This window comes from Dendropsophus ebraccatus, chromosome 10 (assembly GCF_027789765.1).
Source record: "Dendropsophus ebraccatus isolate aDenEbr1 chromosome 10, aDenEbr1.pat, whole genome shotgun sequence".
NCBI lineage: Eukaryota > Metazoa > Chordata > Amphibia > Anura > Hylidae > Dendropsophus > Dendropsophus ebraccatus.
In genome coordinates, this window is record NC_091463.1 from 85,685,264 (window position 1) to 85,705,533 (window position 20,270).

General features: G+C 45.7%; 1 protein-coding gene across 1 annotated transcript; it reads left to right on the plus strand.

Moving 5' to 3' along the window:
• Positions 1–1,997: 1,997 nt before the first annotated feature.
• CAPNS1 (calpain small subunit 1) lies at positions 1,998–19,935 on the plus strand. The gene is made up of 11 exons (XM_069942648.1): positions 1,998–2,093; positions 12,269–12,394; positions 13,068–13,101; positions 13,199–13,288; positions 13,427–13,484; positions 14,640–14,704; positions 15,883–15,951; positions 16,785–16,863; positions 18,073–18,189; positions 18,653–18,711; positions 19,622–19,935. Exons 2-11 carry the CDS (start codon positions 12,288–12,290, stop codon positions 19,646–19,648), a joined length of 705 nt encoding a protein of 234 aa, XP_069798749.1. The 5' UTR covers positions 1,998–2,093; positions 12,269–12,287; the 3' UTR covers positions 19,649–19,935.
• The last annotated feature ends 335 nt before the right edge of the window (positions 19,936–20,270 follow it).

Sequence of the window (20,270 nt, forward strand, 5' to 3'; positions counted from 1 at the left end):
GCTCTACACTCACCCGGCCCAGATGTCATCTCAGCTACTGCTGTGCAGTCCAGTCACTCCATTGCCCTAAGCGCTCTCACAGCTCTGCTACATCCAGGCGGCCTGTGGAAATCACCATTGGATCAGTGAGGAAACTACACACAGGCCGGGAAACTGAGCATGTCTGACTGTGCTCCACAACCCAGCACAGGGGGGATTCCCATCATGTTATCCTCTACCCATAGGACGGGGGTCAACAAGCTGATCGGAGAGGGGTCTGACCACTAGGACACCCACCAATCCCAACAATAGGGACCAAATTATTTCTGGAATGAATATTATGCATTGTGAGAGTGTGCCTGTGCTTCCTTAACTCTCTACAGCAGGGACGGGGAACCTTCTGCCCTCCAGCTGTTGCTAAAACTACAATTCCCATCATGTCAGCACAGCCAAAGCTACAGCTATCCTTGCATAATGGGAATTGTAGTGTTGCAATGGCTTATATAGATTTGTAACTTACTTCTGTTTAAAAATGTAGTCTTACTGTACTTATCAGCTGCTGTATGTCCTACAGGAAGTGGTGTTCTCTTTTCACTCTGACACAGTGCTCTCTGCTGCCACCTCTGTCCAGAGCAGGAGCAACTACCCATAGAAAACCTCTCCTGCTCTGGACAGAGGTGGCAGCAGAGAGCACTGTGTCAGACTGGAAAGAATACACCACTTCCTGCAGGACACACAGCAGCTGATAAGTACTGGAAGACTATAGATTTTTAAATAGAAGTTAATCACAAATCTGTATAACTTTCTGACACCAGTTGATTTAAAAGAAGAATATATTTGCCGGAGTCCCCCTTTAAGAATACAATACTTATACTTGAACAACAGTTAAGGAACAAAGGGGAATAGGGGAATATTGAAATCCAAGATGGAGGTCCTTGTTTTGATGGACGGGGACAGGTCACCCCCATAGGTATGAGACGGTCTTCAGCGAACCATCCTGCCACATTCGCCAGCGCCATTGGTGTTCCTGGAAATAAAAAAAAAAAAGGCAGATCAGTTTATGTACAGTAATATAACTGCGCCAACAAGGCGTATTACGGTAGAATTTTTGCGTCAGTATTATGGCCGCATGTTGCAGCCTGTCCGCGGGTCTGATGGCCACAAGCGGCAGCCTGTCCGCGGGTCTGATGGCCACAAGCGGCAGCCTGTCCGCGGGTCTGATGGCCACAAGTGGCAGCCTGTCCGCGGGTCTGATGGCCACAAGTGGCAGCCTGTCCGCGGGTCTGATGGCCACAAGCGGCAGCCTGTCCGCGGGTCTGATGGCCACAAGTGGCAGCCTGTCCGCGGGTCTGATGGCCACAAGTGGCAGCCTGTCCGCGGGTCTGATGGCCACAAGGGGCAGCCTGTCCGCGGGTCTGATGGCCACAAGCGGCAGCCTGTCCGCGGGTCTGATGGCCACAAGTGGCAGCCTGTCCGCAGGTCTGATGGCCACAAGGGGCAGCCTGTCCGCGGGTCTGATGGCCACAAGTGGCAGCCTGTCCGCGGGTCTGATGGCCACAAGTGGCAGCCTGTCCGCGGGTCTGATGGCGGTCACACATCACACACAGTCAGATCAGGACTTGGGGCCATAATACCTGCCAGGTCTATAGGTTCAACAATCAAAAACGCACAATGTGAACACAACCTTCTACTATGAACCTATCACCACACTACTGCACCCTTACAGATACTGAACTCCACATCCTTCATACTGATGATATTATCGCAGCAAATCCGCACCGTGTAAACATTTACAGGTAAACAGGTTACAGGTCAGCCAGCAGGAGCCCTGGGTGGAGCAGCTGTCATCACCCCCGCATTATTCCCGCAGCCCACGCCCGGCTCTTCCCCCTGTCACTCCGCATCAGGAATCTGTCTATAGGCCGGACTGGTCTCCACAAAGATGGCGGCGGAGCCGGAGACACAGCGAGGAGCCCTCTGGTTGGCTGCACTGTTAGTTGGTGGGTGTGGCTATGGGTGGGCGTGTTCACTGCTGTCAGGACCGTGAGTCACTAGTCCCGCTGCCGCGCCCTGTCCGGAACCGAAGAAGGAACCCCGGAACCTGCGGCGGGGAGGTGAGTGCGGCACCGGCCCGGGACCGTATGTATGTGATCTGTAGTGTATAATGTGTATATGGTCTATAGTGTGTCATGTGTATACAGTGTGTGGTCTATAGTGTGTAATGTGTATATAGTGTGTGATATATACTGTACAACGTGTATACAGTGTGTGATCTATAGTGTGTCATGTGTATACTGTGTGTGATCTATAGTGTACTATGTGTATACTGTGTGTGATCTATAGTGTATATTGTGTATACTGTGTGTGATCTATAGTGTATATTGTGTATACTGTGTGTGATCTATAGTGTACTATGTGTATACTGTGTGTGATCTATAGTGTATAATGTGTATACTGTGTGTGATCTATAGTGTACTATGTGTATACTGTGTGTGATCTATAGTGTACAATGTGTATACAGTGTGTGGTCTATAGTGTACAATGTGTATACAGTGTGTGGTCTATAGTGTACAATGTGTATACAGTGTGTGATATATACTGTACAATGTGTATACAGTGTGTGATCTATAGTGTGCTCTGTGTATACTGTACAACATGTATACAGTGTGTGGTGTATAGTGTGTATACAGTGTGTGATCTATAGTGTACAATGTGTACAGTGTGTGATCTATAGTGTACAATGTGTACAGTGTGTGATCTATAGTGTACAATGTGTACAGTGTGTGATCTATAGTGTACAATGTGTATACAGTGTGTGGTCTATAGTGTACAATGTGTATACTGTGTGTGATCTATAGTGTACAATGTGTATACTGTGTGTGATCTATAGTGTACAATGTGTATACTGTGTGTGATCTATAGTGTATAATGTGTATACAGTGTGTGGTCTATAGTGTATAATGTGTATACCATGTGTGAGATATAGTGTGTAATGTGTATACTGTGTGTGGTCTATAGTGTATAATGTGTATACAGTGTGTGGTCTATAGTGTGTAATGTGTATACTGTGTGTGAACTATAGTGTATAATGTGTGTACAGTGTGTGATCTATAGTGTATAATGTGTATACCATGTGTGAGATATAGTGTGTAATGTGTATACTGTGTGTGGTCTATAGTGTATAATGTGTATACAGTGTGTGGTCTATAGTGTGTAATGTGTATACTGTGTGTGAACTATAGTGTATAATGTGTGTACAGTGTGTGATCTATAGTGTATAATGTGTATACAGTGTGTGGTCTATAGTGTGTAATGTGTATACTGTGTGTGATCTATAGTGTACAATGTGTATACTGTGTGTGATCTATAGTGTACAATGTGTATACAGTGTGTGGTCTATAGTGTACAATGTGTATACAGTGTGTGGTCTATAGTGTACAATGTGTATACAGTGTGTGGTCTATAGTGTATAATGTGTATACCATGTGTGAGATATAGTGTGTATACTGTGTGTGATCTATAGTGTGTAATGTGTATACTGTGTGTGATCTATAGTGTGTAATGTGTATACTGTGTGTGATCTATAGTGTGTAATGTGTATACAGTGTGTGATCTATAGTGTGTAATGTGTATACTGTGTGTGATCTATAGTGTACAATGTGTATACAGTGTGTGGTCTATAGTGTGTAATGTGTATATAGTGTGTGATATATACTGTACAATGTGTATACAGTGTGTGATCTATAGTGTATAGTGTGTATACAGTGTGTGGTCTATAGTGTGCTCTGTGTATACAGTGTGTGATATATACTGTACAACATGTATACAGTGTGTGGTCTATAGTGTGCTCTGTGTATACTGTACAACATGTATACAGTGTGTGGTCTATAGTGTGTATACAGTGTGTGGTCTATAGTGTACAATGTGTATACTGTGTAATATGTGCAGTATAATGTGTATATGTGTAGTATTCTGCTGTCTATTCAATTTATGTGTGTAGTTTTATATACCATTGGTATCTTTAGTTATATGTAGTATATATGTGTATGCTTGTGTAGGATATATATATATATATATATATATATATATATATATATATATATATATATATATATATTTATGTTTAGCTCTATGCTATGTGTGTACCGTCTACCTAGTAGTAAGTAATATTTGTGACTGTATACCCTGTATAGATGTATGATATATGTATATACACTGTGACTGCATCCTTAGTATGTATACTTTGTAGTTGTTTATGTGTACTGCATGCAGTTGCATGTTAGTGTATATATGCCTAGTGTGTCTCTGTGATGTATATACTGGGGTGTATACGTTATATCAGTGCACGGATTCTCCAGTACATGACTGATAGCCGTGTGATGCAGTCACTGACACTCATCCAGCTCTCCAACGCTCTCATTTAGCATCGCTCAGTGATACTGTTTGGCTTCACACTGGCATACATGTATTTCAGTATGGAGATAAGCAGCAATAGACTCCAGGCAGCCCCTTATAGGCAGCACTAGAGATGCCAGGGAGCCCCTTATAGGCAGCACTAGAGATGCCAGGGAGCCCCTTATAGGCAGCAGTAGAGATGCCAGGGAGCCCCTTATAGGCAGCAGTAGAGATGCCAGGGAGCCCCTTATAGGCAGCACTAGAGATGCCAGGGAGCCCCTTATAGACAGCACTGGGGATGCCGGGGAGCCCCTTATAGGCAGCACTGGGGATGCCAGGGAGCCCCTTATAGGCAGCACTAGAGATGCCAGGGAGCCCCTTATAGGCAGCACTAGGGATGCCAGGGAGCCCCTTATAGGCAGCACTGGGGATGCCAGGGAGCCCCTTATAGGCAGCACTGTGGATGCCAGGGAGCCCCTTATAGGCAGAACTGGAGATGCCAGGGAGCCCCTTATAGGCAGCACTGGAGATGCCAGGGAGCCCCTTATAGGCAGCACTAGAGATGCCAGGGAGCCCCTTATAGGCAGCACTAGAGATGCCAGGGAGCCCCTTATAGGCAGCACTAGAGATGCCAGGGACCCCTTATAGGCAGCACTAGAGATGCCAGGGAGCCCCTTATAGGCAGCACTAGAGATGCCAGGGAGCCCCTTATAGGCAGCACTAGAGATGCCAGGGAGCCCCTTATAGGCAGCACTGGAGATGCCAGGGAGCCCCTTATAGGCAGCACTGGAGATGCCAGGGAGCCCCTTATAGACAGCACTGGAGATGCCAGGGAGCCCCTTATAGACAGCACTGGAGATGCCAGGGAGCCCCTTATAGACAGTACTGGGGATGCCAGGGAGCCCCTTATAGGCAGCACTAGAGATGCCAGGGAGCCCCTTATAGGCAGCACTAGAGATGCCAGGGAGCCCCTTATAGGCAGCACTGGGGATGCCAGGGAGCCCCTTATAGGCAGCACTAGAGATGCCAGGCAGCCCCTTATAGGCAGCACTAGAGATGCCAGGGAGCCCCTTATAGGCAGCACTGGAGATGCCAGGGAGCCCCTTATAGGCAGCACTGGAGATGCCAGGGAGCCCCTTATAGGCAGCACTAGAGATGCCAGGGAGCCCCTTATAGGCAGCACTGGAGATGCCAGGGAGCCCCTTATCGACAGCACTGGAGATGCCAGGGAGCCCCTTATAGGCAGCACTAGAGACTCCAGGCAGCCCCCTATCCCTATGGCAGGATACATATACGTTGGTGGGGGGCTGAGGACTGCCATGTGATGTATGGCCAGCAGTAGCCTGCAGCCACCACACCCTGCCTGCCTGACATCCTATGTGCACTGCAGCCTCAGCTCCCAGTTCCTGCTCACTCATCCCAGTTCCTTGTAATCATCAGGGAGATTGCCGGATCAGCCATCATCCCTGGCTCATCTATATTTCACTGTACACAGCTCCACGTCTGCAGCATATAGACTGACCATCTCCTCTGCACTATCCCCCCCGGGGTCTTGGGGGGGGCGGTCTACCACTTAGCAGGGAGTGGTTATAGATCTGCATTCCTTACAAACCAGACGGACTGGTCCTGTATGTGCGTGATCTATCTGCACAGGGATGAATGGCGCCTGCAGCGCTGGATGGAAGACTATAGAGGGTGTTCATGGCCGCAGGGTACCTAATACCTGTCTGTACAATGGTAGACCATCCCTTATTACCGGCACAACCGGTTCCTCCAGTGACTCTACTGTATTTGCTGTAATGGCGTATACTGAAGCCAGGTGTACACAGGTGGGGTCAGCGTCTACATGGCAAACAGAGGCCGCGGCCCGTAACGCCAACTCACAAGATCATAGAGGACTGTCTATACTAGTCTGAGAGGCGTCTTCACACACCCCATTGTCCATAAGCCATTGATCTTTTACGTTTAACTATATTTTTCTTCGAATTTTGTCATTTTTCATTTTACAAATGTACACGCAGGTTCGTAAATGTTGGTAGGCGAAATGCCTACCAACATAAGCGAGTGTCAATGAAAGAGCATATACACTGTATGTGTAATTCAACATAGGGCGTAGCGCAGAATGACTACTATTTCCCTATATGGTGGCAATACAAACTCAGTACATTATGCAACGGTGAGACACAATTATGAGCAGTCGAGAAAAACAAATGCAATATTAGAACATAAACATAGCGCAACATATACAGGTATGAACGCAGCCTAGTAGTGCTATGTAATAATCCAAACAAAGGCTTTGTTGTGGCGTCGTGCCAATCGATAACTGTTGGGGCGCACGAGTTCAGCACATGCCGAGGGAATATCTAAAGTAAATGAAAAGTGGAACATATCCCTGATTCGTCCTACTGCAGAAGTTAAAGAGTCACTGTCGTATTTTTTTTTTTTTTTTTTTTTTTGCAGAAATCAATAGTCCAGGCGATTTTAAGAAACTTTGTAATTGGGTTTATTAGCCAAATCTGCCATTATCTGCATGTAAAAAGCCTTTTCCCAGGTCCCCCCCTCCTTCCTCTTTTCCATCCACTGCAAAATATCAGGAAATTGTGACTTGTTGCAGGAGACGTCCCCTGTCTGCTCTAGGGAGAGGGGAGGGGGGGGGGAGGAAGGAGGGAGTTAGCCAGCAGCAGAAAGCAGATAACAGAGGATTACAGGCAGGGAGCTGGGTGACAGCTGTAATCTGAGCTCAGGCAGGTCACTGGTGACTGTCCCAGGAGATAACAGGTGAGGTATTTGTAGATTAACTCTTTGTTGTCCTGTTTTGTTTTTTTCTTTAGCTCTCTGCATAGGAGAACAATGAAGACAGGGGGGAGAGCTTCAAACTGCTTTTTTATGATAAAAATGCATTTTTTGGCTAATAAACCCAATTACAAAGTTTCCTTAAATCTCCTGGACTATTGATTTCTGCAAAAAAAAAATTCACGACAGTGACACTTTCAGTTAGTGGCGCAGTGAATTTATGGGATCCCCGGAAGCTGTGTCCTTGGTGTACAGGTCGCAATATTCCAGGAGTAAAGTAACTTAAAGTGTCACTGTCGTTTAATTTATTTTTGCAGAAATCAATAGTGCAGGTGATTTTAAGAAACTTTGTAATTGGGTTTATTAGCCGAAAAATGCATTTTTATCATGAAAAAGCAGTTTTAAGCTCTCTCCCCTGTCTTCATGGTTCTCTATGGAGAGGGGAGGGGTGGAGGGAGATGAGGCACCAAAACAGGACAACAAAGAGTTAATTTACAGCTACATCACCGGGCTATCTCCTCTGAAGTCAGCAAACACCTATCTGACCTTTTGAATAGTGGCTTTCACACAGATCCCGCTGTGTAATCCTTTGTTTTCTGCTCTCTGCTGGCGACTATTCTCCCCTCTCCCCCCTTCATAGGTCACACAGGGCACGACTGATGTAAACTAGTCAAGATTTCCTGATAATGAGCAGTGAATGGGAGGGGGGGGGACACCTTGGGAAAGTCTTTTTGAATGCAGATAATGGCATATTTGCCTAATAAACCCAATTACAAAGTTTCTTAAAATCCCCTGGACTATTGATTTCTGGAAAAAAACAAACAAACAAACACAGTGACACTTTAACCTATTAAGGACGCATAACGTACCCGTACGTCATGTCTCCGCAAGAGGTGTTCAGAGCGGGGCCGCGCGGCGACCCCGCTCTGAACCACCACGATCCTGGGTGCCACGTGTAGCCCGGGACCGCGGCTATTAGCGGGCACGGGACCGCTAATCAGGTAATCAGATGCAGCTGTCAAACTTGACAGCTGCATCAGATTACCTTCTGCAGAACTTCCCTGGTGTCTAGTGGCGGAGATCGCCCCCCCGGGACGTTGTCCCAGAGGAGCGATCTCCATGTCTGGTGCCGGCCGGGGTTTCGGCCAAAATGGCGCTGATCCCGGCTCGGCACTCAAATGCTTTCGGTTTCGGTTTATTTGTAAAAATTGTATTGTGGGAGTTGTCCTTTAAAGGGAACCAATCACCCAGAAAATCAATGTAAAGACAAGGATATGTGCTGATAGATCACCCAGCACACTTCCCAAATATGCCCCTGTAACCTCTGTGCCCCCCTCAATTAGACAGTAATCTTACTTTGTTCAGGTCACGCGCTGTATGTAAATTTTTGCTAAGTAGTCCTGGTGGGCGTATGTAGTCCTGGTGGGCGTATGTAGTCCTGGTGGGCGTATGTAGTCACGGTCCGGGGGCGTATCTAGTCACGGTCCGGGGGCGTATGTAGTCACGGTCTGGGGCTGTAATCACGCCCAGAGGGGCGTGATTCGGAGGCTTGCGGTCCAGTGACGTCATCAGGCGGCTTGCGTTCCGCGTCGCGGCCGCGCCGACGTGTTCGGGAACCCGCGCATGCGCAGTACGTCAGCGTCGTCTCCCGCCGTACTGCGCATGCGCGGGTTCCCGAACACGTCGGCGCGGCCGCGACGCGGAACGCAAGCCGCCGGATGACGTCACTGGACCGCAAGCCTCCGAATCACGCCCCTCTGGGCGTGATTACAGCCCCCGGACCGTGACTAGATACGCCCCCGGACCGTGACTAGATACGCCCCCGGACCGTGACTACATACGCCCACCAGGACAACATACGCCCACCAGGACTACTTAGCACGTGCTGTGTGGTGTTACAGGTAGAAAATACAGCGTTCTGTGTGGTGATACAGGTAGAGAATACAGCGTGCTGTGTGGTGTTACAGAAAGAGAATACAGTGCTGTGTTTTGTTACAGGAAGAGAATACAGTGCTGTGTGGTGTTACAGGTAGAGAATACAGAGTGCTGTGTGGTGTTACAGGTAGAGAATACAGTGCTGTGTGGTGTTACAGGTAGAGAATACAGTGTGCTATGTGGTGTTACAGGTAGAGAATACAGTGCTGTGTGGTGTTACAGGTAGAGAATACAGCGTGCTGTGTGGTGTTACAGGTAGAGAATACAGCGTGCTGTGTGGTGTTACAGGTAGAGAATACAGCGTGCTGTGTGGTGTTACAGGTAGAGAATACAGTGTGCTGTGTGGTGTTACAGGTAGAGAATACAGCGTGCTATATGGTGTTACAGGTAGAGAATACAGCACTGTGTGGTGTTACAGGTAGAGAATACAGTGTGCTGTGTGGTGTTACAGGTAGAGAATACAGCGTGCTGTGTGGTGTTACAGGTAGAGAATACAGTGCTGTGTGGTGTTACAGGTAGAGAATACAGCGTGCTATGTGGTGTTACAGGTAGAGAATACAGCGTGCTGTGTGGTGTTACAGGTAGAGAATACAGCGTGCTATATGGTGTTACAGGTAGAGAATACAGCACTGTGTGGTGTTACAGGTAGAGAATACAGTGTGCTGTGTGGTGTTACAGGTAGAGAATACAGCGTGCTGTGTGGTGTTACAGGTAGAGAATACAGTGCTGTGTGGTGTTACAGGTAGAGAATACAGCGTGCTATGTGGTGTTACAGGTAGAGAATACAGCGTGCTGTGTGGTGTTACAGGTAGAGAATACAGTGCTGTGTGGTGTTACAGGTAGAGAATACAGTGTGCTGTGTGGTGTTACAGGTAGAGAATACAGTGCTGTGTGGTGTTACAGGTAGAGAATACAGTGCTGTGTGGTGTTACAGGTAGAGAATACAGCGTGCTGTGTGGTGTTACAGGTAGAGAATACAGTGTGGTGTGTGGTGTTACAGGTAGAGAATACAGCGTGCTGTGTGGTGTTACAGGAAGAGAATACAGTGCTGTGTGGTGTTACAGGTAGAGAATACGGAGTGCTGTGTGGTGTTACAGGTAGAGAATACAGTGTGGTGTTACAGGTAGAGAATACAGTGTGCTGTGTGGTGTTACAGGTAGAGAATACAGCGTGCTGTGTGGTGTTACAGGTAGAGAATACAGTGCTGTGTGGTGTTACAGGTAGAGAATACAGCGTGCTGTGTGGTGTTACAGGAAGAGAATACAGTGCTGTGTGGTGTTACAGGTAGGGAATACAGCGTGCTGTGTGGTGTTACAGGTAGAGAATACAGCGTGCTGTGTGGTGTTACAGGAAGAGAATACAGTGCTGTGTTTTGTTACAGGAAGAGAATACAGTGCTGTGTGGTGTTACAGGTAGAGAATACAGTGTGGTGTGTGGTGTTACAGGTAGAGAATACAGAGTGCTGTGTGGTGTTACAGGTAGAGAATACAGCGTGCTGTGTGGTGTTACAGGTAGAGAATACAGCGTGCTGTGTGGTGTTACAGGTAGAGAATACAGTGTGGTGTTACAGGTAGAGAATACAGAGTGCTATGTGGTGTTACAGGTAGAGAATACAGCCTGCTGTGTGGTGTTACAGGTAGAGAATACAGTATTCTGTGTGGTGTTACAGGTAGAGAATACAGCGTGCTGTGTGGTGTTACAGGTAGAGAATACAGCGTGCTGTGTGGTGTTACAGGTAGAGAATACAGCGTGCTGTGTGATGTTACAGGTAGAGAATACAGTGTGGTGTTACAGGTAGAGAATACAGTGTGCCGTGTGGTGTTACAGGTAGAGAATACAGCGTGCTGTGTGGTGTTACAGGTAGAGAATACAGCGTGCTGTGTGGTGTTACAGGTAGAGAATACAGAGTGCTGTGTGGTGTTACAGGTAGAGAATACAGGGTGCTGTGTGGTGTTACAGGTAGAGATTACAGCGTGCTGTGTGGGTGGAACCACAATGAAATGATAAAGTTCTGCAAATAATTCAGTTACACAATGAAACTGCAATGTGTGAACACAGCCTAGATGTTCTGCAACAGATTTGGGTGGGGAATAGGCAGGGTGGGGGACAGTGATAAACAGCTGAAGGAAAGCAATGCATTCTGGAAACTGTACTGCATTCTGGGAACTGCTCAATCAGGAAGTACACAAACACAATACAGAACAAAACAAAACTCCTCAAAACAAATAGATTTTTGGTAGTTTCAAAACTGGGATAGATAGGTAAGTAATGCGTTATGCTTCATAATATATGCTTCATTCTTCTATATGGACTTGTCTAAAAAGCATTGCTGAGAACGGTGCTCGGTCCTATAGACAGTAAATGGAGCAGCCGTGCAGGCACTATTTGGGACCCCCGTTCATGACTTCGATAGATGGGTTCACACTAGTGTAATACGTTTTTGCCTGCATGACCTGAACTGACTAATGTGAACTTTGCCCAAGTGGTGTTGTTGGTGATACCCTAGTAATGTGTTACTGTCACTTTAAAAAAAAAAATTAAAAAAAATGATGTGTTACACAAACATGTCAATAGTTTTGATCAGTCAGGAATGTTCAGACCCCAACCAGTCACTAGATGGAGCTGTCTGCTTTCCCTATCTCATTGCAGTAGTCGGGCTCCTTTGACTTACTGTACTTCCCATCTCCTGCAGGAAGAGTGAGATTACGGGAGGAAAGAAGCTCTTAGTCACGTGCTTCTCCCAGCTCTATTTAGCACTTACTGGGAATCTGAACACCCAGAACCCCTTATAGAACACAATCCTAGATATAGGTTTTGATCACTCGGGTCTGAATGTTCTGAGTGCCGCCAATTTCTATAATGAGCTGGGAGAAGCGTGTGGCTGAGCGCTTCTCTCCCTCTCTTACTGCAGGAGGCTTTAGTAAATCTATGGGATCATCTTCTGCAGTGAGCTGGGGAGGGAAGCGCTTGGTTGTGTGCTTCTCCTGTCTAGATCTAGAAATTGATGGGGTTATGGACTCTGACACCCTCATCACTTGAAACGTTTGACTTGGTGGCCCCCCGTCTGATTTCCTTGTATACTTCTAATATCTAAAATGTTATGGTTTCCTTTCTCAGGAAATGTGGGTAATGGCGGCTGATCGTGTCTGGTGCATTGTCTTTTCAGGTGTAGATAGACTGCAACCATGTTCCTGATCGATCAAATTGGCAGAGGAGGAGGCCGCGGCGGAGGAGGAGGATTCGGTGGTGGTGGTGGGGGGGGAATTTTCGGAGGAATCCTTAACATTCTCAGGTAGGTAGCACTATGAAGGTTTGTATTTGTTATTTTTCCCTAAAAATAGCACCCCCCCTTCTTGTTTCTGGATTGTGTCTGTGAATAAGTCCCAATACATCAGGGGGAGGGAACCTTCTCTCTTCAGCTGTTGCAAAACTACAACTCCCATCATGCCTGGACAGCCAAAGCTAAAGCTTTGGCTGTCCAGGCATGATGGGAGTTGTAGTTTTGCAACAGCTGGAGAACCAAGGTTCCCTACCCCTGCAATACAAGATGCAGCCTGTGATCAGGGGTGGTGCTAATAGAGGCGGCCTCTTTATTATCAGAGTGCTGTGATCAGCTGATCATTACCAATCAGGACCCTTTTAGCTGTACACTTCTCCTGCAGTGGCCTCTACTGGAGAAATGTAGTATTACACCTTCCCATTCAAATGAGTAACGGGTTACTCAGAAGATGCTGTCCTCTCTTTTCTATGTAAAAAAAAAAAACTACTGGGCAGTGTATGTTATTTTACAGTGGCGATGTAGGCTTCTCTATTCCTATACAGTGCTATACATCAGGGGGCACTCCCAGTGTATATGAAGGCTCGGACACCATGTGAACACAGCCCATCTTACGTTAATATAGACGTGGTATTGGGTTATATTACCTCAATCCGACCTGTAATCTATCGCTTTCTGTTCTTTACAGTGATGCGGCTTCAAACTACAACCCAACCCCTCCGGTGAGACAATATTCCCCTGGTTAAAGTGGCTGATAACAGAGAACAATAGCGATTGTGTTCTAATGCCATGTGTATTATCCCCTCCCTCTCTTTCCAGCCCCCTCGGAGCCACATTTCTGTCATTCAGGCCAATGAGAGCGAGGAGGAGCGACAGTTCCGTCGGCTCTTTGGTCAGCTGGCTGGAGATGTAAGTAATGGGGAGGTATTGGTGTGTGTTCAAGGGCTGGCACCGTCAGTGTTGTCATAGGGAGGGTGCTCAGTATCACTGTCCTCTGTCTCCTGGGTTGTGTCCACAATGTCTGATGGTGACTCCTGTTTTTTTTAGGACATGGAAGTCAGCGCCACAGAGCTCATGGGAATTCTAAACAAAGTGGTCGCACGCCGTGAGTATCGTTCTGATCATAAGTCGCCTTCCCGATCCTCTACCGTGGTGACCATCATCATCATCATCATCACCCACTGGTGACCGCATCCTGGTCACTTCTACACACAGAAAAAGCCAGCTCAGCAAATCACTGGATCACTGATCGTCTGAGCGGCCTTGTCTGTGTTTCGAGATGGGACCATAAAGCGACGATCATGCCCTTTAATTAAAGGGAAAACTAAACTTCCAGCCGCAGAGAGGGATACACAGCCTATTGGGTCAAGTAAAAAGCAAAAAACAGAAAACCTTTTGACATATCGCAGTGATATTTTAAAAGTTTTGATCAGTCAGGGGCTGGGTGTTCAGACACCCACTGATTGCTAGATACTGCAGGGAGAAGAGCGTGGCTGAGTGCTTCTCTCCTGTTTTCCCTGTGATTTCCGCCTTGCCGTATGAGACAAGCTCCATTATACAAACTCCGTTATAAGTGTATAGAGCTGGTTTTGTGTAGCAAGGTGATAATCACAGGGGAGAGAAGCGCTCAGCCATGTGCTTCTCCCAGCTATATCTAGCAAGCAGTGGAGGTAAATAAAACTTTTAACATAACTCTGAGACAAGTTAACTTTTTTTTTTTTTTTTTTTTTAAGTGTCACTTCACAAAGCTTTTGACGGGTCATAGAGACATGTGAAAAATTTTGATTGGTCCGTGTCTAAGGCTTCAAGCCCGTACCGATCGGGAGATAGAGCCGGGAGAAGATGCACTGCAGCACGTCCTCTCCCTGATCACGTGACACAGAGCCAGGAGAGGACATGCTGCATCTCCCGATCAGTAGGGGCCTGAACACTCAGACCCAGACGAATCAAAACTTTTGTGAAACAACTTGTACACTTTAAGTTGTGGGTTAACAACATATATTCAGCTAACACCATTGTGCTTGCTTAGGTAAACAGTCTGGAGTAGAGTTATCTCTGATCTCGGCCATCAGTGTTCAGATCTGAATGCTGTAGATATGGGGTACTGTAAAGGGTTAAAGACAATGTTTCCAGGCTTCCTGTTACATGATTTGAATTCCCCTGAAGTTCCCCTATCTCCACATGTAAATGTCGCTCTTGTATTTGTATATGCAGCTGCCTGTGCAGTAACAATGTTTGCCTGTGGTTCATTCTCTTACAGATCAGGACCTGAAGACGGACGGCTTCAGCGTAGAGTCATGTCGCAGTATGGTGGCCGTCATGGATGTATCCTTTAAGGACTTTTATTCAATGGAGAATGTGGAAAACCCATCAGCCCGTTTTGCCCAGAAAACCCCTTTAAAGGAGGGATATTTTTCCCCCAGAAACAGCGCCACATCTGTCCACAGGTTGTGTGTGGTATTGCAGTTAAAAGCTATATCTATTTATCGCTCCAGTGCATCTACAAATGGAGCTACTTTGCTCATAGCCCCTTTTAACAACATCTGACATATATTTACGTCATGATATCGCTCCCTGTGTTAAGAGAGGGGTCGCACCATGATCCTCTGGTGCTCTGAACCACAGCGGCTATTCGCTGCTTTTAAATCGTACTAAAGCCCCATACCTTATGGTCTAGTGGGCCCACCTCGCGATGTGATCGCGGACTGTTGACCCGGGCTCCTTGCTGGGCCGGTGCTCTGTGCCGTAATGACACTGATCTCAGCTCAGCACTCCATTGCTCTGTGCTCCACCAGCCCATAGTAATGGAGAAATGATCTCATTGATCAAAGCAGTATATGTATGCTGCATTGATCTATATGAGAGATAAGAATAGTTATAATAGAAGTCCCCCACGAGGACTTAAAATTTCTGTGTTAAATTAAAAAAAAAAAAAAGTTTCATTAATAAAAAAAATCCCCTCCCCTAATAAGTTTAAATCACCCCCTTTTCCCAGTCTATAAATAAAAAAAAATAAACATATTTGGCATCGCCAGGTGCGTAATGGCCTGAACTATTAAATTATGGCATTTTTGCAGCATATTTTGTTGAAAATTAAGTCCGTCACTGCAAAGTATAAATGGTTTCATAAAAAATAAGGGCTCATGTGGGTCTGTAAGTGAAAAAATACAAGCGCTATGGCCTTTATATCGTGAAAAAACAAAAACTGGCGCTGTCTTTAAAGGGTTAAATATGTCTTACCGATTGTCTACGTCTCCGTGGTTACAGACTACAAACGAACCCTGTGTTGTCTGATTTCATGTGCCTTCTTTTGGATGTCATACAGAATTAAGAGACATATGTCTGCACAGGAGCTGCGTACACAAAACGATAAAGTCTTTAATCAAAAGTAGTTGCAGAGTAGAATCCTTATTCATTTTATGTTGGGATGACTGACTAGGTGGCAACTATTATGACAGTAGGGAGGAATATAGAAATGTTTGTGCCTTAACCCCTCCGTACAGAGTGACAGCACCGGCAAACTGGGCTTTGAGGAATTCAAGTATTTGTGGAACAACATCAAGAAATGGCAGGTGAGGAAACTGTGGATTGTAAGAGGACGGCACACGTCTGATATCTGTAGGGGGCAGTAATGAGCTTACAGGAGGTTTATTATAGGGGTTAATACCATTGTTACATTGCCAGTACAGTAGAGGTTTAGGCTTTGTGAATGTTTGGTGCTCTGGTGAAATGTTGTGGTGACATATAGTATACATGATATAACGTCCGCACCCCCTCTGTCTACAGTTATACAGATGTTCTGAGGGGACATCTAGTAGTCTACAGTAGAGGGACATTATACTGTATATAAGATGTTGACATCATTTCATTAAATTTGGCAGCTGAGGTGTGTAGTATGATGTTCTGCAGCAACTGAGGTGTGTAGTATGATGTTCTGCAGCAGCTGGGGTGTGTATTATTAGGCTCTGCAACAAATGAGGTGTGTAGTATGAGGTTCTGCAGCTGCTGAGGTGTGTATTAGGAGGTTCTGCAGCAACTGAGGTGTGTATTAGGTGGTTCTGCAGCAGCTGAGGTGTGTATTATGAAGTTCTGCAGCAGCTGAGGTGTGTATTATGAAGTTCTGCAGCAGCTGAGGTGTGTGTTATGAAGTTCTGCAGCAGCTGAGGTGTGTATTATGAAGTTCTGCAGCAGCTGAGGTGTGTATTATGAAGTTCTGCAGAAGTTGAGGTTTATGATGAAGTTCTGAAGCAGCTGAGGTGTGTACTATGATGTTCAGCAGCTGAGGTGTGTACTATGATGTTCAGCAGCTGTGGTGTGTAGTATGAGGTACTGCAGCAGCTAAAGTGTGTATTAGGAGGTTCTGCAGCAGCTGTGGTGTGTCTATTGACCTTTTCTATGTCTTCAGGCTGTCTACAAGAGATTTGACACTGACCGATCAGGAACTATTGGAAACAGGGAGCTGCCCGGAGCGTTCCAAGCAGCAGGTGGGTGGTAGTAGTAGTAATAATAATAATAATAAATCTTTATATAGAGCCAACTTATTTGGCAAGACATTACACTGTGGACCCTATCCCCATTAGGGCTCACAGTCTAGGGTACAAACACACACGCCGCATACGCAGCGTATTTACTGCTGCAATACGCAGCAAATACGCAGCAGATATGCAGCAGATTAGATGTAAATAACTGAACATAGCATCAAATCTACACCATCAAATCTGCTGCAGATCTGCTGCGTATACGGTGGGCGTGTTTGTACCCTAAGGGTCCATTTACACAGATTATCTGCCAATTGAAGCCAAAGCCAGAAACAGACTATAAACAGAGATCAGGTCATAAAGGAAAGCCTGAGATTTCTCCTCTTTCCAATTTCATTCCTGGCTTTGGCTTCAAATCTTTGGCAGATAATCTTTCTGTGTAAATGGACCCTTAATCCATCTGTATGTTTTGGGTGTGGGAGGCCCCTGGTAGTCATACCGCTCCTGCCCTCCACTCATTAATTTTAGTTATAGGAGGAAAATCCATTCAGGATTGGTGGGATCTGACTGGCTGAGGAATCCCCGCAATCTAACAGCAGACAGGGAGAAGACAAGACATATGGGAGAACATATTTGAAAATCCTTCTCTTTCAAATAAACTGGTTTCAGAAAGTTATATAGATTTGTCATTTACATCTATTTACAAAAATCTCCAGTCTTCCAGTACTTATCAGCTGCTATATGTCTTGCATGAAATAATGTATTCTTTTCAGTGCTCTCTGCTGCCACCTCTGTCCGAGACAGGAAGTGTCCAGAGCAGGAGAGGTTTTCTATTGAGATTTTCTGCTACTGCTCTGGACAATTACTGACATGGACAGAGGTGGCAGCAGAGAGCACTGAAAAGAAAACACCATTTTATGCAGGACATACAGCAGCTGACAAGTACTGGATGACTGGAGATTTTTAAATAGAAGTAAATTACAAATCTATATAACTGAACAAAAAAAAAAAAAAGGATTACCCCTTTTAAACTATTATATCAGATGGGGCCACCAGATTTTATTACAAGTCCTTATCCAGAGATTCAGGAGTGATGGGATCGGTCATCACTGAGCTGCCAGGTGGTTGTACTGTATATATGTGAATGATTCAGAATACATACGGACACATCATATACCCGTATACTAATCCTGCTCTATCACCTTCTCCTCTTAGGATTCCAGCTGAACAGTGAATTGTATCAGATGATCATCCGCCGGTATTCTGATGAGAACGGGGAAATGGACTTTGACAACTACATCTGCTGTCTGGTGCGACTCGACGCCATGTTCCGTAAGTAACGCCAGCGGTGTGAGCGCCGAATGTGTATACAAGGGAACCAGAAGTATATCAATGAGTAATATACTCCATGGGGGAGATTTATCAAACATGGTGTAAAGTGAAACTGGCTCAGTTGCCCCTAGCAACCAATCAGATTCCACCTTTCATTCCTCACAGACTCTCTGGAAAATGAGAGGTGGAATCTGATTGGTCGCTAGGGGCAACTGAGCCAGTTTCACTTTACACCATGTTTGATAGATCTCCCCCCATATATACAAATATCAGGTCTTACAGTATGGTCCAGTACAACGTCCAGATAGAAAAAAACCAGTACAATCCATTTCAAGATTAACTGTTGTCCTCAGTAACCTGGTCAGACACGCACCTGTACATCTTAAAATACAAAGAGCCCTGGGACCACTGATGTCGGGATCCTCCTCTGCATATAGTCACATGTCACTTTCTTGCTTTCCAGGGGCTTTCAAAGCTTTGGATAAAGATGGAGACGGGAAGATTAGAGTGACAATTCAGGAGGTGAGAACTTAAAGGGGTATTCCAACCTCATTCATTATCCTGTGGATAGGGGTAACAAGCTTATTGGTGGAGGTCCGACCACTGGGACCCCAACCGATCCTGAGAACAGTGATGTAAGTGTCCCTGGAACAGATGGGGTGCACCGTGCACATGGCCTCTGCTCTGTTCATGTCCCCACATCAAATATTTAAAAGTTTATAATTAAATGTTCAGCGTCCGCAAAGAGAATTATTGGAGCGGTGGCCAAGAATACAGAGTGCTCAATTCCGTTATATCCCTCTTCTTAGGATTGGTTCGATAAGGGATAACGTAATGAGTTTAGGAGGCCATGATGAACATGATGCCTTAAAGGGGTACTCGAGCTAAATCAACTGGTGTCTTAAAGTGCCAAATATTTTTTTAATTGCTTCTATTAAAAAAAAAAAAAAAAATCTTAAGTCTTCCAATACTTATCAGCTGCTGTATGTTCTGCAGGAAGTGGTGTATTCTCTCCAGTCTGAAACAGTGCTCTCTGCTGCCACCTCTGTCCATGTCAGGAACTTTCCAGAGTAGCAGCAAATCCCCATAGAAAACCCACTCCTGCTTTCCAGACTGGAAAAATACACCACTTCCTGCAGGACATACAGCAGCTGATAAGTACTGGAAGACTTGAGACTTTTTTTAAGTAGAAGTTAGTTATGAATCTCTGGCACTTTCTGGCACCAGTTGGTTTAAAATTATTTTTTTTTGTTTGCTGGAGTACCCCTTTAAGGAGCATCCCAGAAGTCCTGTTCAGAATGGATTGGCTTTTATTGCAATACCACTTACAGCCTGTGAACAGGTGTGGCGCTGTTTTATAACCCTGGATGACCCAGTGAAATATTATGACCCCTGTAAGTCCATGTGACGTGACTTCCCCTTTGTCTTGCAGTGGCTGCAGCTGACCATGTACTCCTGAACCCGAAGACGTCCTGCCCAATGGAGCTGTGAAGACCTGCCCCCTCTGTCCCGGCTGTAGACATGCCTGACCTTTTTTTTTTTTTTTTTTACACTCCTTATCTTTGTAAACTTTAAGAGACAAAATATTTTACACTTTAATATTGGAATATAGCTGTGGCCCAGTAATGGTTGGAGCCTGACTGACTGGTGCAATTCCCTGTGTGATGCTTGTGCTCTCTTATCTGCTCTGTAATGCCAGGTGAATGACAATAAATCCAACCAGTGCAATGGGTGTGAATACCGCCAGTCTGACGTGTGATCAGCTGATCTGCTGTGTGTGAGAACTAGGCTTTCCTCCATATGTCTCTGTATTATAAAGAAAAAGCAGGCCATGGTCCATGAGATACCATACAGGTGAAGAAGAGTACCTCCATACTATGGAAGCACCCTATGGCAGCACACTGAGTGACTACTGCTCCCTACTACTCCCTAATACACAGTAGATACTCTGCACCCATACAGTCTCTGCAGTACATATCCATGGAGTTTTCCCTTCTTGCAAAGTTATGTCTTCCAGTACTTATCAGCTGCTGTATGTCCTGCAGGAAGTGGTGTATTCTTTCCAGTCTGACACACTGCTC